The 18,540-nt window shown below is 33.0% G+C and overlaps 1 protein-coding gene across 45 annotated transcripts in view; it reads left to right on the forward strand.

Annotated features, from left to right (window-relative positions):
- LOC129576772 (cell adhesion molecule Dscam2) overlaps positions 1–10,145 on the forward strand; it is a 77,862-nt gene extending 67,717 nt beyond the window's left edge. For 15 of the 45 annotated variants that reach the window (XM_055462409.1, XM_055462410.1, XM_055462402.1 and 12 more), the window contains exons 21-29: positions 1,658–1,825; positions 2,877–3,020; positions 4,123–4,316; positions 4,425–4,526; positions 4,622–4,799; positions 5,069–5,245; positions 5,611–5,628; positions 8,136–8,199; positions 9,999–10,145. In XM_055462409.1, coding sequence (XP_055318384.1) covers positions 1,658–1,825; positions 2,877–3,020; positions 4,123–4,316; positions 4,425–4,526; positions 4,622–4,799; positions 5,069–5,245; positions 5,611–5,628; positions 8,136–8,199; positions 9,999–10,077 — 1,124 coding nt within the window. In that variant the 3' untranslated portion in view covers positions 10,078–10,145. The remainder of the gene's footprint in view (positions 1–1,657; positions 1,826–2,876; positions 3,021–4,122; positions 4,317–4,424; positions 4,527–4,621; positions 4,800–5,068; positions 5,246–5,610; positions 5,629–8,135; positions 8,200–9,998) is intronic. The other 30 variants (XM_055462430.1, XM_055462417.1, XM_055462428.1 and 27 more) reach the window with 6 other exon arrangements.
- Positions 10,146–18,540: the final 8,395 nt, after the last annotated feature.

Raw genomic sequence — 18,540 nt, forward strand, 5'->3', positions numbered from 1 at the left:
AAAAAAGAATCACACGCTCTCTCACAAAGCCATTAATACACGCTCCGGGATATGTGCAACACCAAAAAAAAAACACGCAAAACACATAAAAATCACGAAGCCCGCCTTCGAAATCATATCACGTTTGTTGTTTTTTATTGTTGATATTTTTACTATGCACGTGCCATTCCAAAGCAAGCATATATTTCACACCAACCATATTGGCATTAAAAATCATTTTTGAAAGAGCGCAACGGCGAAAAACGCTCCCCGAAATGGGATTAAATTGCATTGAATTGTGTACAATTTTCGAACCGTTGCTCGACTTTCATTTACGACATTTGAAGCTTTGTTTTGATTTTCTTCACTTGTAAAACACACCATACACATCTTCAGCCACGCTCAGCTCTCAACAATTGTCACATTCTTTTTACTTACTCTCCCCTCTCCTCCAACCACCGAATATCTCACTCCATGTGTCTATAAAAATCACTTTGATTTCATTTCGATATCGGTTGTTAGTTTATCACTTCCATTTTTGCCATTACACATTTTACACCCTTATCAGTTCCCATTATGACTCGGTTTCTTTTCAATTTTTATGACACACAAGCACATCGCTCATAGTTTTGTTCATTTTTATGTACTTATCGTTAAAATAGTTTCAGTTTTCGCACATTTACACGTTTTTGCAGAAGAAAAAAAAAATTAAGAATTTGCTTGTGAATGCGCCACGATTCGATATGAAACTGTCAAGCTTTTGCAATGAAAATTCGCTTTGATACACGCTTTTCAACACATTTTTTTTACTACTAAATAACCTCCTTCTTAACTCCTTAGATGGAGTACTAATAAATTGGTTCAAAATATAAAAAATTAAAGATTCGTTCGATAAAGCGAACATTCTTTCCACAATAACTCGAAATCGAACCAAAAAAGAATAAATGAAAGTAATTTGCTCATTAGGTTTGATTTTGTGGAAAAAAGCTTAACATTTTAGCATCGAATGTGCCACTTTTGGAAAGTAATTTTATTTTATTTACCGCTATGTGTTTTGGTTTGGTTATTAATCCCATTTTTGAGTATCGATCATAACGCCCCGGACGGAAAGCATACTTCTATGTTTCTATTACAGTATTTTATTAGAGTATGCTGTCCGTCCGAGGCGTTATGGTCGCCATTCCCATTTTTTGTTTCATTTTTCTGTTTGGATTTCAATTTAGTTTGTGCTAGACATTTCGGTTTTGTTTTTGAGGCAATATTTTGTTGCATTTTGAATTATTTACTCAATTTTAGTCACAAATAAGCTAGAAAATTCTTTGTGTACATTAAGTTTACTTGGATTTTCGATTGGTTCTCTTTTTTCTCTCGCTTAAAACGAGTGAAATTTTCTTTTTTTCTTCGAAACACACTACTAATCGTAATGAAACAAAAAAAAACGAAACATAGACAATTGACAAAACAAATATACAGGCTTTGGAGAAAAACAAAGCAAAGTCCGAACGAAAACAAAATTCAAAGGAAAAAAAAAATTCGAATCCAAATTGTATTCGAGATGAGAATTCCGAAAACAAACGAGAAAAAAAAACAAACAAACACACGTACACTATCTGAGTGACTGGTAACAAAAGCATCTTAATAACAATTCTCTTTCGCTGGGACAATTAATTAATTATAGACGATGTAGTTTACAATCAGTCAATGGGACCAGGCGCTACGTTAGACAAACGACGACCAGATTTACGTGATGAATTGGGCTATATTGCGCCGCCAAATCGTAAATTACCACCCGTACCCGGATCCAACTACAACACCTGTGACCGCATCAAACGAGGCACTGTTATCAGTAAGTATTCGCTCGCTGCCGCTTATTGAGGCATACATTTTTCATTATTTTAGCTGGTATTTTCAGGGCTATTGCCATTTTTTTTCAAAGCGTGACCAATAAAAAACGGCTTTATTTTTTGAAATAAAGCGTCACAATGAAATAGCTGAGAAACAAGCATCAGCAGATGATGCTATCGCGCGTATTTTCGTCATTTGAGATTTACAATAAGGCAACGCAATTTGAACAATTTCCAAAAAGAAAGAAAAGAAAACAGTAAAAGAAGAAAAATCCTTCGAATAAAAAGATTTTCGAAGACAAATTCATTCGAAGAACAAAAACAGCTTAGGTCCCAGTATACGTAGATAATGCATGTGAATCATTCATTTTGTGATTGTCGGTCTTCATTGTGTTTCATCATCCACACGTTCAGTACAACAATTTTTTTTTAACATGATTTGGCCAGAATCGAAATTTGTTCTTATCTAGGTGACTGCGAAAAATTCCAAATTTTGTGATTTACACAACAAGCACCGCGTACATTTGGCATAAAAAGAATATAAAAAAAACACATTGCTGAATATCTAAATACTCATGGATCATCACCAAAAAATTTGACTCAAAATTTAAAAAGGTTTTTTTTAAAAAAAAAAACACTCAAATTAAACAAAACACATTTATACACCGTCAAACTGTTTTACTGAACCGAATGACACTTAAAAACTGCATCAAACGCCTTTTATTTATTTGTTGTGGTTGTTGTTTTTTTTTTCGATCCAAAATTCCAAACTGGCCAGTCCAGTAAAATTTGATGTTTTCGCATATCATTCATCATCATATTGATTTATTCATATACACATACATACATGCATACCAATTACCATTCAAATTGCAATTTTATTTAGATATGTTATTTGTTTAGAATATATATTAGTTTTTGGTATAAGAAAAACCATATTATTTCGTATTTATTTGGTTTTAATGAAAACATCATGCAAAACCACGAATCATTTGATATAATCATTTGTCCTAAAAACAAAAATCCTTGTAAACGAAAAACCAATCAATGTAGGCCGTAGCATGAGATCAAATCATTCGACATGGGATCCGCGTCGTCCATTGTATGAAGAATTGAAAGCGCCACCAGTGCCACGAAGACATTATCATAACAACGATGACTGCTACCATGCTCATCCGCCAGGTAGAACTGTGTTCCGTATGTGTTCCATTTTTTATTATAATTTTTTTTCATTTTTCTCCTTATTTATTTGACTTTTCATTGTTTTAAGTTTGAAAAAAGAAATTAATTGGCAATATCATTTTCACTTTTTTTGTTGTTGTTGCTAAATTTATCATTCAATTTGTGTTTTACATTCAGCGTATATTTTTCATATATTTTCCATGTATTGAGTTTCATTTGGTTTCAATTCAACTTTTTTTTTTGTTTCGTTCAGATTGTGTGAGTTTGTGCGTGTGTGTGGTTTGAGTCATTATTTTCATTTTCATTCAGTTCGGTTATGGTTTGCCAATGAAAATATTGATTATTTTGGGACACATTAACAAACAAAAATAAAATGCGAAGGAAACAAAAAACGAGAACGAACACGCGTGTTCTGGGGTAAGGAATCGAAACGGATACAATTAAATTTTGTTGTCAATCAATCGAATCTCAGCTGTGTGTCGAGTGAAAAACCAGACAGAGGTTAACGAATCAACGGATCGTTTTTTTTTCGTCTCTTTCTCCTCCATCCAACATTTATATCATTCATCATTTTGTCCGTTCATTTGTATACTTTTTTTTACTTCTTCATTTAAATTGAAAATTCCAAAAGTTCAATCACACTCACATCTACACTGACACTACATAAATATTTCAATTCATATCAAAAACATGTTCATCCATTTGACCATTTTGCTTGCTCATTCGTGTGTGTTGTTGTTGTTTTTTTGCATTTGTGTTTGTACAAAGTAAAAAAAAAATCCCGTCGCGTGAATGGATATCATCGGGCATCACTTTACTAAATTGCATGGAACCACGTGTAAATCAATCGGAATCGAACACCAACAGAAAAAAAGACGAGAAAAAAATGCATTTAAATCAATTTTGATTGTGTTGTCATCGAAACCGAATGGAAAACTACCTGGAGCTTTTTGGAATTGAATAATATCAAATCATTAAATCTGCCGATTAATTACTTTTAAATCAATCTTCTCAACGGACGATGAAATGCGTGAAACTGTTTTTTTTTATTCGATGGAATCGGTCTAATCATTTTGTTGTTGCATTGTTTTCCCCCTTGCTCCACTCGAAATAAAAGGCATGGAAGATGAAATTTGCCCGTACGCAACATTCCATTTGCTTGGCTTCCGTGAAGAAATGGACCCGACCAAAGCCATGAACTTCCAAACATTCCCGCATCAAAACGGTACAGCTACACCAGGCCATACAGGAACCATGGGAACTGGCCCATCCAATGCACACATGCATTCGCGATCTGGATCGCAATCAATGGTAAGTGGATAACTTGACAGCAAGGATAAGGCATTGTTGTCTGTTTGAAAGACATTTTTCGACCTGCAAAATCTTACTAAAATCGAATCTTTTTATTCACCACACCAGAATCGATATGCCCGAAAGAATAGCCAAGGTGGTCAAAGTTCAATCTATTCACCGGCTCCAGAATATGATGATCCAGCTAATTGCGCTGAAGAGGATCAATACGTAAGTTCCAATTGTGGATTTTATTTGTTGATTTTTTCTCTCTTCTTTGAAAATTTGGATGAAAATAGAAATTCACGCAATTTTTCGTTTTGCAGCGACGATACACACGTGTCAACTCACAAGGTGGCTCATTGTACGGTGGCGGTCCTGAATACGATGATCCAGCCAATTGTGCTCCTGAAGATGATCAATACGGATCTCAATATGGCGGAAACTATGGCGCGCCATATGATCACTATGGCTCTCGCGGCTCAGTCGGCCGTCGTAGTGTCGGTGGGTGTTCAAAAATATTTACTTTTAATTGGAAAAAATTACATTTTCAGCGAAATCAAGTACGAAATTATAGGAAAAGTGTTGAAAAAGTCGTAGTTAAGTAAAAAAAAACAACAACTGAAGTTTGTCACTTAGCCATGTGACTTCAATAGGAAATTGAAAATTTTTAGCTTCAAAATCATCAAATTTCAAGCCTTTTGACTCTTTAAAGCCATAGACCATATGTGACTTGAGTAAAATCTTACCATACCTACTCTCATCTCAAATAGGTTCAACTCGAAATCTGCCGATAAATGGATCACCAGAGCCACCAGCACCACCGCCACGTAATCACGATACACCACGTGGTGACCGTGACCGTGACCAAAGTCTCAACGTTTCAAACGAAAGTAATGAAATCTCTGAAGCGGAATGTGATCGCGATCACCCACGCGGCAACTACGGAGGTAAGACCACCATTATTGAATCGATCTCTATTGCACGATGAAGAACCAATCTAGCGACTATATTTCGATATATCAATATCTTTCTGTCTGTCCAACGTCAATTCAAGATTTGTGAGGTTCACTCACAATGTGCCATTTCATTCTTTCTTCTTCAAGCATTTTGACAACAAATGAACAATATAATTAATGCAAAATTCCTTCTTTTTTTTCTCTCTCTCATTTTTCATTGAATTTTACTTCGAACCAAAAAAAAAATCGATTAAATTCGAACAAAATTCCGATTGAATACAATAAATCTCCCAAATTGAATTGCGATATTGGCAATAACGCAAAAACAAAACCAAAACGAAACAAAAAAAAATCAGAAAAAGAGAATCCTGATGGTGAGTCAGAAACGATTAAATTAGGTTAATCGAATTGTTGAGTGGAATGCATTTGAACATATGTCATTAGAGTGACGTCAATGTTCGATTAGTGAATGAAGCGTTCTTTTTTTGTGGGTTTATTTCTTTCTATTGTGACATAGTGTCTTTTAATTGCTGGACTGAACACAGTCCATCCTTTGTCCATTCATTTGAGTGATTTTTTTTTTATATTTTCCGTGTGTATTTCTTTATCGTTTTTAGCAAAGTTTGTTTGCCGTTGTTTTCCTTCTTCTTCTACCCAAAACAAAACAATCTTTATTTACCTCTCATTTCTATATATCTTGTTTGCCCCTGTCTCTTTGCAATTACAACAAAACGTTAATTTCAATTCAATTTTTACCCAGTAATCACTGTATAGAAATGAAATTTTCTCTCAAATTTTAAGCAAACATCACTCAAATAATGTAAAACATGATTGTTGTGCATCAGATGATGTCTGAACAGATTTTGGTTTCATTTCAAAATTTGGTTTTTGTATCCCTTGTGAATAGTCTAGTTTTGTCAAATTGTTTTCTGCCGACTTTTTAATGGGAATGATTTCACCAATTTTTTTTTTTTTTTACCTTTTTCTACTTATTTTCCTTCATTGCCATGAGAACCGTTCTCATTGCACTCTTTTCATCCATATTTTTCTTCATTTTTCGTCATCAATTCAATTGACTCAAGCAAACTTATTCGTTTGTTTACGTCGCATAACTTAGATCATTCAATTAAATCATCATAAACATAGTTTTAAATATTTTATACGAGATTCGGTTCTATTCATCTTCACCAGTCCAACTTTTGGTTTTGAAACTATGCATTCTGAACAAATCAAAGAAAACAAACGATTTTTTTTTCACCCACAACCACCATTTTATCCATTACCATTGAATTTCTTTTCATTTTTAACACAATTCAAAATTTGATTTGGCCTTCATCGTTTTAATTTCGCCATATCTTTCACATCGATTTTTGGTTTTTATTTACACATTGTGCTTTGGTTGGTTCGTTGTCATTGGATTTGTTTTCATACTATTTATTATTCATTCATTTGCGTGTGGTTTTTCCCTTTGCACAATCCGGAAGTGAAAATGTCATTTTGTATGTGAGCTAATGTGTCGGCTAACTCGATTCAAATCGGAATAATTGGGCATTTGATATCCGAATAGTTCAAATTAAATGCTTGAAATTCGAATTTAACATTTGGAATTGAAATGTTGAATCATCACATTAGAAATGCTTGATTGTAATTAACAAATAATTATCAAGGTAACATTTTCTCTAATGTTAGCAACCATTCATTCATTTCTCCAGGAATTTTCCGCATGCCATTAAAGACTTGAATCTTCAATCAATAGTTTATCGCTTTTAATTACAAGATCATATAAAAAATGGTAATAAATCAAGAGTGTTGAGCATTTCTTACATACAAAGTGTCCGTTTTCACTATTTAGTTTGTACACAAGTGTGTGGCGCTTTCGATGTCATCAAAGCAAGTCCTCACACAAACCAGTTCAGCATGAGTTCAATGTCAGTAATCGAGTGAAATTTGTCTGGATTTTAACCAAAAAGAAACTCTCTGTGTTTTGTGTTTAACTTTATGTTTGGTTCGGCTCTAACTAATTCTATGTTAAAAAAAACATTTTCCTTTTTTTCAATCCATAAAAATTCATTCTTTTCATAAGAAATGATTTTTGATCTTTGAAGAAAAAAAAATCCTCTAAAGAGAACCAAAATTGGTTCAAATGAAAAAAAAAAAAAAAAACAAATTTCCCTCAAATCCACTTGAGTTCGACGAAAATAATCGCATACATTTGAATGTAAATGTCTAGTTAAAAGTTCCGTTCGCTTGAGATGATTACTGAAAGTTTCAGTCTGAAACCGGATCAGATGATAAAATGCATGATTTGCTTGCGAGTTGCATATATGCGATAGAGCGCTATAAATAGACAGCTTAAGAAAATTGAAGAATATCATTCAGAAGTGGAGAATGCCGGGAAATAGTTGAGTTCAAGCATAAGACTTTTAACCTTGTCAACAGAATTTGGAGAATAAACTTAATTAACTGAATGGCTTTGGCTTGAGTACTCTTATCTGGATATTCATCCAATTTATTTTCCGGAAAAAAAGGCAAAATTTCTTCATCTACTACCACAAGATATGCTTTAACATACGAACCATGAATGGTATTCTTTGATCATTGCTTTTTAGCTGAACATTTCCTTTCGATTCTAGATGATTATTCCAACGACAAGCTATCTGCTTGGTGATTTCTTATTCAAATCCGCTTTAAACGTACACTTACTATAATCAGCTGAAATCCCTATATCCATTTGGTTTTCCTCTAAATTTTAGACATTTCTCTATATTTTTTTCTGCATTGTGTTTATGTTAAATTTGTATGTAAATGTAAAAATATAAGTCAATCCAAACGAAAAAAAGCAAAAAAAAAAAAAAACAACCAACAAATTATTTTTATACAGCCAAAAGGTCGCCAAATGCAAAAGATGGTCGTACTCCCGAAGAAATTCGTAAATTAATCGACAGGTAATGAAAACGCTTCCCACACACACACATACAAACAAACAAACAAATTAGGTTGAACATTCTAAAAACAAACAAAAACTTCACACAATTTCCGTACAAAAAAAAAAATTCTCATTGAATGCCAAATTAAGACACAAAAAAAACGCAACCAGTTCGTTAACGCATTAGAATAACAAACAAATTAATTTTGTTGTTGATCACCTTTTTATTCATTGCTGTTTGTAGTCTCATATATTTGTTTTCCACCAAACGAAAACAACTAGTTTTCTTTCTTTTTTGTTGTCTATTTTCCATTTGCCGAGGCAACTCCGTTCATCATCAATAAACGAAAAACGAAAAAAAAACCATTTCATCAAAATACCGCCTATCAAATTCAAATCTCACATTTCACTCAGAACAAAACATTCATTTGCTGCGGCTCCTGTACAAATAATGCACAATTCATTTCACATTTCCTGTCAAACCATCCCCACCGCTTAGAATGCTTACAAATTTTGTTTCAATGTCGTTTTGTTTCTCACAAACATTTGGCATGATAAGATTTGTTTTCTTTTATTTAGAAAGATTTTCGTGTATTTCGGCGCCGTTTAGAAACAATGTTACCATAGATGAAAGAGACGATTTTTTTATTATTACTTTTTCTACTGAGCTTCATCAATTCATTCATCGACACTTGTCAGTCGTTCTGAATGTCAACATTTAGCTTTTCCACCGGGAGCATGAAACAAAGTTATGCTCGAGAAAATCCATAGCAAAGTGGTGATTCGTCAAACATTTTGTCCAAATAGTGACATATTTTCCTTTGAATCGTCGAGAGGCAGCAAATCCGTTTATTCCCTTTCGTTTATCACTAAAATTCTCCTAGACAACATCAACAACTATAACAATTTGAAAGCTTTAACATTAAAATACTTAAGGGTTTTTGGAATAAAAAAACAGTGTGCTAACAACATTAGGGTCGTAAGTGGGTAGGACACACAAATATGCATGCAAAGTGTATAATCAGCGGGAAACACAATTTTTTTTGCGATTCCATCAAACTCGCCCCAACTCATACTAACACAGAGCCAGTATATAACCCATATTTATATCACATTATGCCATTGACATCATGCATCATTCACACTAACTAAATGCTTAACTTGCATGCGCTCGTACACATCACTCATATTTTTTGCTAATGATGGTAGTTTACCGTAGAATTATGCATGCACATAGGTTTAAGTGCTTTTTTTTATAAATAAACAATATTGATTTATTTCAACAAGTCAAAAAAAAAATAATACAATTTTGGACATAATTTTCCCTAAGCTTAATGGTTAATTTTAAATTCCAACCACCCTCCCAACCCAGAACAAATACGTCGTGATTTCCCAATGCGGATAGCGCACGCAGAATCACACACGTTTGTGTTTTCCCAAAACATTCGAAGCGAAATAGGTGCATTTCGTGGAAACAAACGGTTTTTGTTGCGAAAAATGGAGAAAAAAATCAATAAAAAACGATGGAAATTGTCTAAAAAACAACGATCGCTAGAAAAAAAGAATCATGTCTATTATGGAAAATGCACCTATTTCCACGAATTACCACCCGTTCATTCAGTCAATTCAGTCTATTTTAGTCATAATTTTTTGCTCATATTTTCTTTCACCTTCGATTGCTTCAAAAGTTCTGCAATTCACGTGTCAATGTGTTTTTTTCTCTATCTTTTTTTCTCTCCATTCAATTGAAATTCATTGACGTTTTCCTTTCAATGAAATATTTGATTGTCAATGAACGAACAAAACCAACGATTTTAGAAACGAAATTACAGCAACAAAATTCCAACAACAAGGCGGCTGCACAGGACTCACAGCCTACGATACTATGGCAGTATAATTTGTAAATGCGTTCTAAATAAACTACCCGAATGGAGTAAAAACCATTCAACACGATCAAAAAAAAAATGAAGAAGAAGAACAAACCTAAAACAAAATGTGAACAAACGCGTAATGAACATCCACACACACACAAACAGACAGACAAACACATACACTAAACTACACCAAAAAAAAAGAGCAACAACATAAACTCTCAGAAAGCAATAGAGAACGCAACATCCTGAAGTCATTTCAACCGAATCAAATTAGAAACCGAAATGAACACATCCCTGTTTCATTGTAGCGGTGAACAGGCGACAAGAGAAATAAGAAAACGAATGAAAAGCAGACCATAAACAAAAGACTTCAAGACAACAGCACCAATAACTGCCGCGTAGGCGAAAATGATGAAGAGACAGTAGTAGTTGATGACGATACAGATAAAACAATTATTCGAGAGAATGCGCGAGCCAAAAAAAGGAGTGAAGAAGAGAAGATAGAATATACATGAGTATAACAAGTAATGAATTAAACCAAAATTCTATTTAGTGTGATGTAGTTGATGAGAAAAGTTTACGCATACGTACGATTTAATAGGCAAACCACATACTAACTAGAAGATGTGAGAGAAACGAAACAGATAGAATGAAAGAGTTAGAGCGAGAAAAAAAAAACGCAAAAGAATAAGATTGATGAAAAAGAAGAAGAAGAAGAGGAAAAAAATTATTATATTACGATTATTATTATTATTGCTATTAATTACATTAATTGTGCCCCCGATAATCGATAGAATCTAAATACAAGTAAATTAGTGAACAAAATATACCGTCATCTAAAAGTTAATTGATTATCTGCAGAACAAACAGAGAGAAAGAAAAATACGGGAAAATTAACAAAATGAAACTACATAAAGGAAAACGTACGACTATTCATTAAACCACTTATCTAATCTTATATATATATATATGCCAGCTCTATAATTTTTTTTTTGTTTTCGGTTCGTTGACGAAATGAAAGTGAACGACGTAAATTGAAGGACACAATCGCGCCCAATCAAAAACAACAAAACCAATTAATTCATTCGAAATTTCGTTCTGATTGAATTTGCGATTGAGTTAAATGAATCAGTTCATTGAATGAGAATATACGCACGCAATTTTCTGGACATCAATCTATAACAAAAACAACAAAAACACCTATGATTTTGTTGATGGCTGACATTATATATATATATATATATATATATATATACACGGTTCACATTGGGTTTTTGCATTTCAATTTTGAGTTTCTAGCAAGACGATGACTTCTCATAGGTGATCACTGACTTTTTCATGGGTTTCAAGACAAACCTCTGCATTTTATGTAGTATTCAAAATGGACAACTCCATTGACTTCCAAAATGAAATACCTGAAAAAAGCCTGATGTGTGTGTCAGTCTTGCATTTTAGTCATATGATAAAAGCGCCTCTCATTTTCATTTAACTTCGGCCAAGAAGAACCGTCTCAGTCAAAAAACTGGTCGTGTAAATTTTTTCTTTTTCGTTGTCTTTTGTTTTTCATAATAAACGCGCTGTGCCATTTTATTTACATATAAAAACGAAACATCGCACAATTTGTATTACCGTCAAAATGAAAAGAAAAACAAAACTCTTTGATATTTTTTGACTGACTAAATGTAATTAAAAACGACGACGACGACGACAAAAGACCGACAAGCGAACTGCATACTTTTGCTCCGTTTCAATTCACCACCACACGCGCACACTGTGTGCGGCACACACCATTTCAAACAATATTCATTCATTTTAGGCTTTTCTTTTTGCACCGAATCATCGCTGTTTTTCGACAGCCGTTTTTAATGACTTTCCCTCCCCTCCTCATTTTTGTACTGAGGTATTCAAATTTTTGTATGCATTCGACCAATTTCGAAAGAAAAAAACACATTGGTATTGGCACTACCGATGCATTCAGTGATTTAATTTTAATGTTTAATTTCATTTCTCCACATATCTTCCTTCAATGAAAAAAAAAAAACAAACAAATTATCGACGAATATATATTTAGATTTACAAGTATTTACATTTAATTCACGTGTTGTGACTTGTCAACGCATTTTATTTTTTAGTTTCTTTTCTTTCTTTTTTTTTAAATTTTGTAGTAAAATATGAATATTTGATTCTTTATATTCTACTACTGAAAGTGATACATAACAAAACAATCGACCGCACGCGATAAACGTTACATAGGTTACACCTCAGAATGATATCGCAGGTTTTAATATCGAATTTCACGTGCTATGGCTGTCAAATGTCATAGTTTGAGTTAATTTTATTTTTATTTCTTTTTTGTTATTCTTAAGCTTTTTTTTTGTATAATTTTGTGAATTTTTCGTTTACTTGCGAAAAAAAGCAACAATTGCAAAGGATGGTATGGCAGAGGCCAGAATGACTGATGGTATAGTTCCTCTTAAAATATCGGCTTTGCGCGAAGACACACAAATCACTAGCGCAAGCAACACACCAATGAACTAGTCGGAATTCATTCCTCTAGCATCGGCATTTTGTCGTCAGTTCCCGTCGAGAAATGTCTCGATGCATTGACATTCTGTGTGTTTTGCTCAAAATGTATTCACGATTTGGAACTGAGCTAATCCAGAACTGATGAATCGAATTTGAATCAAATGAACTTTGCTCCGACTTTGAAGTTTTAGTAACAAGCTTTCATTTTGGAATCTAAACTGTTTTAAATATCAATCTCCAATTTCGATTTTCTTCATAACACCCGATTTAAATTCGATATTAATTTTGGGCTTCAAAACGAACAAAGCAAAAAAATACCCAGAAAAGTGTGAAATTTGTGAAAATCTAAAAACAATTTAGATTTATGTGTGATTCTCTTATTAGAAACGTTAAAAAACGGTTTCAAAATGTGTTGCTAAGTTCTGAGCTTTGGAAAAAGTTAAAGATTTGTGATATGTTGCACTGAAACTTCTTGCCAAAATAAAAATCGCTCACGTTTTGCACTTTCTGTGTGTATTTTTCTTTGCATTCAAAATCGGCAACGTTCAATTTCCACCAAACTGGTTTTATTTGATCCGAAAAGAACCGAAACAATTTAGTCACACGATTCAAATCGAATAAAAATGGTTACCAGTGATTGTTGATCGATTTCCCCATTCGATCCGCTGGAACATACCATCAAACATCCTGGTAAATTTAAAAAAAAAAAACAAATGCAAACACATTTCGAGATTTTATTTTATAAGTTCCAAATGGCAGAATTTGGACACATTTGTATTTTATAAGTTTCTTTTTCATTTGCTTCCAAAAACCGAAACCAATAATTTCGAACAATTGTGACAATGTTATTAATTTGCATCACCATACCACTGCATACCGTCGAAAATCGTTTTTTTTCTATGTATACAAACGACGATGTTTTGAAATAAACAACCACGTGTGAATGAAACGCAGTTTAAGAGTAGTCTATCGATTATATATAAAAAGAACAAAGCTTATAAATAACCCAGAACATTAGGTAATTAATTTTTTCGTGTTTTCGTGTACTATATATCACCAGCAAATATTTCAAGTTGTCATATTACAAAGAAAAATGCTTTTGTTTTTGGTACTTTTTTTTGATGAGAAAAAAAAACCAATCACACCTAATACCAATTTACAAATAAATATGATTCATTGAAATTCATTTAATTTTGTGTTTAATCGTTTTATTTGATGGTTTTCTGTTGTTGTTTTTTTCTTTGAATTTTCTTTGAAATCATTTCAGTTTTTCTTTGATCGACAATCATTATCATTTCAAGTTTTGTGTAAGTAAATTTTAAACAGCCTAAGTTGTGTTACTGTGTTTATGGATCGAGCATCGGGTGTCCATTTTGGGTCAACCGTGTCAATCAGCATGCTTTTCGTTGGGACAAGAAAACAGACACACACACCACAAAATTGCCAATTAAGTTTATTGCACTTGAAATGTTCAAGTCTTGAAAATGACGCTAATTCCGTCGATGGAAAATGATGGTATTTTTCGAACTTTATTTTATAAGAATAAACAATCCCCCAAAGAAATCGATACAAATTTGAAAACGTTATGCGCCAAGAGATGGAGATGAAGAAAGGAGGTGTTATAACAAATTCGAATTGAACAGGTTGTGGAACTAGGTTGTGCAGTGATAGAAAGAGAGACGTGTATATGATTCGAGAACAAAAAGTTTGTTCATTTGCCATCCAAAAACCCGCCCCCACCTCATCCCGTCATTCCCAATCAATTTTTCAATCATCCATTTGCCAAATGACCCAAGAATATTCACTTAAAATGCTTAAACCATCGAAAATGTTTGCTGATTGGCCACACGATCCATACACACCTACACACGGTTTGTATTCGTGATATTACTTTTTATTTCATTTTCGGTTTCATTCGAACAAACGTCCACTGTTTGAATTAGATAGAAAGAGAGTGCGCGAGAAAGAGAAAAAGGGCACAAGAGGTGGAAATAGCGCAAGAGAAAGGATAGTGGAAACGAAATTTCGATGGAATGAAGGGCGCTCAATTTGGAATTGCTCATAGAATTTTGGTTAGCGATATGCTTGTGCGAATGAAAATATATTTACGGTAAAAGAAAGAATGACAAAACAAAAGAATGTTCACCATTTTTTTTTTCTCTATTCTGTAGCATAATTTTAGCTACCCCAAATTAATTTGCTTATAAATCCTTCATTTCACGGATGTATTAATGCCAAAAAAAAAGAACTACTAACAATTGAAACTAGAAACCCATTGTGAATGTTTAACCCTTCATCATCAATCACCGATCGTTTATCAGTATAGACGTCATATCGCAACATTTTCTTACTACAATTTATATAAGTCATTTTCCACAATTGAATATGTGAACTATGTCTCTGTTTTATGCTATTACTATTATTGGAGGCACATGTAATTGTTTTTTTTTCCTCGTCGAAATGAAAAAAAAAAACAAATTGAACACAAAAAATAAAAAATGACGCACCTCATGTGAATGAACAAAAAAAAAAGAAATCGATTTTCATAATTCTTTTTTTACGCCCCCCGTTTGTATATTGTGTATGCGATATGCGCGCAATTAAATTATATATTAAATAAAAAAAAAATCATTGGTCAACGTTGTTGTGTAAAAACAAATGTCATTTCAGCGAGAAAACAAATCACTTTTTTCGACGAAATCATCATTTCAATACATGTAGGTGGTGCATATTGGAAAAACAGAAAACCAACAACAACCCCAAAAAAAAAACTAACGATTTATTAGGAAATGCAAAACATACTAAAAAAAATTTACCTACAAAAAATAAAAACCACTTTTTTTTGATTAAAGTAAATGGAATGCATGGTATTAAATGTCCAGAGATAGGATTCTAAGCGAAAAGAAACGCATCTCTCGTACTTAAAATGCAGCAGCAATAACATAATAATTGCTTGATGGTTTGATTATTATATTTGAAATACGACAAACAACAAATTTAAAAAAATTTAATCCAAAAACATCTTTAAAGAAAAAACTCTATCGAACGTAAAGAATTCAAAACACACTCACACACACACACAAAATACCTAACTAAAAGAAGAAAAAAAAATTTAAATTTAAAACTAACTAATAATAATGATAATGGCATTCTATATTCACAATTATTAAATTAATTGATTATTATGATGATAATTATTAGTGAAAACTGACAAGAAATGATATGACGAAAAGACATGATAAATGCAAATCCAATATGATATAGCGCCAAAAAGAAAAACAATCTTTCAAAATTTAATCTCTCTTCGTTTTACCAACACATTTACCAGACAAGTAACAACAACAAGACACACAACAACAACAAAAAAACGGTCAAAACTATTTACAAACTTAATTAATAAGTATAGGACACATTTTCATAAAAATTAAATAGCGTTCGAATGTAACCAACAACATACTATCAACACATGAGTACACATAAATAACACGGTACACAAACAGACAAGCAACAACACAGACACATACCGTAACCAATAATTTTATCCATTTCATGAATTCATACTTAAAATTAATGATATCGACACGAAAGCGGACTATGCCATTTTTAGAGGAGCAAAACAAAACAAAACTAACCCAATACGAAAAATTAAATGACAGTATGAATTCCAATCCAAACGAATTCGATCATTTCAACTGCATCAATGGCACAAATACATTCAAATATTCGTCGGTATCGAACAGAAAGTACAAACAAAATCGATAATTTCACAAAGTCATTTTGCTGAATAGCAAAGCCAAAGTTTGCTATACGGAAACACCTTCACTACATGGACTTTGCTCAACATACGAGCTCAATCCTTTTCAGAGGCTACTTTTAACGCTTTCGAGGCTCCACCAGGGGAGACTCCTTTTCATTCCTGCTGGGAGACTGAAAAAGTTGGATAAGGTGATAAAAGGAATAAATCAAAGAATTTGCTTCAAGGTGAAATTTGTCGCCAAATCCCCCCTATAGTCAAATCTATTCAGATGAAACATTGGCAATGATACGCATTTGGCGTGAGATACCGATAGAGAAAGCAACAAAAAAATGAATTTTTCGATTTATATTCATTTCATTCGTTCATATTCGTTCCATTTCAATAACGGCCGATCGAAATCGGAATTCACAATTGAAACTGCCAATTAAACCTTCCATACCAACCGCAAACCAAAAGAAATCTACAAATGAATTACAATGGATTTGAATTTTAATCATACAATAAATTTCAGTTTAGTTTTTTAGCGACGATATGTGTATCCGTCGAGCAAAAAAAAAGTAAGTGTCGATTGCAGCAACCAATTTACTGCCAAACTACTGTTCAAACGAAATAACCGAAATGTTTTTATATTGTCGAGCATAAATTTTTTTCGAGTCGTTTTAAATCTTTTTTTTTTGTCAAGTGTCTCCGTTTTCGGGCTCGATTTCCGACAACTTTTTTCTTCAAATACGGTTTCTAAATGAAAAAAAAAATAAACAACGGTACCAACATAAATAGGAAATTTCGATAGTTTTTTAACCGAATTTTTTTTTTCCAATCGAATAAAACGAGAGACACACACATACAGACGTCAAACCACGTAAACACACACACACAGTCCACATTCCATGCGAAAATGTGTTGAAAACCATTTTCAACGAATCCCGACATGACGAATAATTGATTTTATTTTAAAATCACCGTATGAGCCATACATAGACACAATACACTCAAACACACACGCATATATATATAAATACAAGCATATATATAGAAATATTGAGGCACTTTCGATACAAATCCCATAAAATCCGTTATTCTCACTCATTAATCCAGTTCAGAAGCATAATCAAATTATCAAAATCATAGCAAATTTGTATTTATTAGTAGTTGTTTCTCCAGTTTTTTGGCTAACCAAGAAGAATTAACTAAATAAACGCGTCCATCGATTGAATATGACATCTTGCTCTCACATTGATGTTCAAATTCGACCACTCGACCACTTCCAAATCGATATCAAAACGATCAACAGAGACACATTTTTCAATCGATGGCTAATTGATTATGAATAGATATACCAGCATTAAACGCAAAATCGAGTATTTAAATTCAAAATATATTAACCACCCCAATCTTCCTCAATACACTCAACCAAACCGAAGGAAAAAAGAACCCGAAAAAAAACAACAACAATAAAACGCATGGAAAGACAGAAGGAGAGGATGATGATGAAAGAAATAGCATAAAAATACAAAATATTATGAATAGAATATTGTATATGATATATAGATATTCACTATCGGCTATTATGCATAGATAAACATTGCATTATTGATACTATTACTAAAACTAATTACAGCCAATGCATAGAAAACATTGACATACCGGAAAAAAAAAACACGAAACAAACACTATATACACAAACAATACAATACATACACACAAGCAGACAAGCATTCCGATTACAGAATGAACACCGACCGAAGAACAAAAACAACAATAACTACTAAAACAACAACAACAACAATAACAATCCGATGACACAAAAATTACATTTACGCGTTGAAACTACAAAATACTAGTTTACGATTAAAAACAAATTAAATGGAATGGATTTGCCAAGTGTCATTATTATATCTATGTGCTGTTCATCGGCTAATGACTAATGAACCCTGAAACAGTAATTCGGGATTTTTCGCCATAACGTTTTTATCACCCGGAGAGAATTGCGACAATGAATGCACGAATTCCAATAGCACTGTTGTTGCTCTCTGAATGCAGCAGCAGCAGCAGCGTTAGCATCACATGGTATTAAACATCAAGCAGTAGCATTTTATGCGATGCAAAACGGAAATTTCGATAATGAAATTTTTTGGAAGAGCAAAAACCAATTCGGACGGACTTTCTTACTGTATACCAAAAACAGAATGAAAAAGCATGAGAA

Source organism: Sitodiplosis mosellana, unplaced genomic scaffold, assembly GCF_009176505.1.
Source record: "Sitodiplosis mosellana isolate CC-2019 unplaced genomic scaffold, AAFC_SMos_1.0 Smas_scaffold_6191, whole genome shotgun sequence".
In the NCBI taxonomy this organism is placed as follows: domain Eukaryota; kingdom Metazoa; phylum Arthropoda; class Insecta; order Diptera; family Cecidomyiidae; genus Sitodiplosis; species Sitodiplosis mosellana.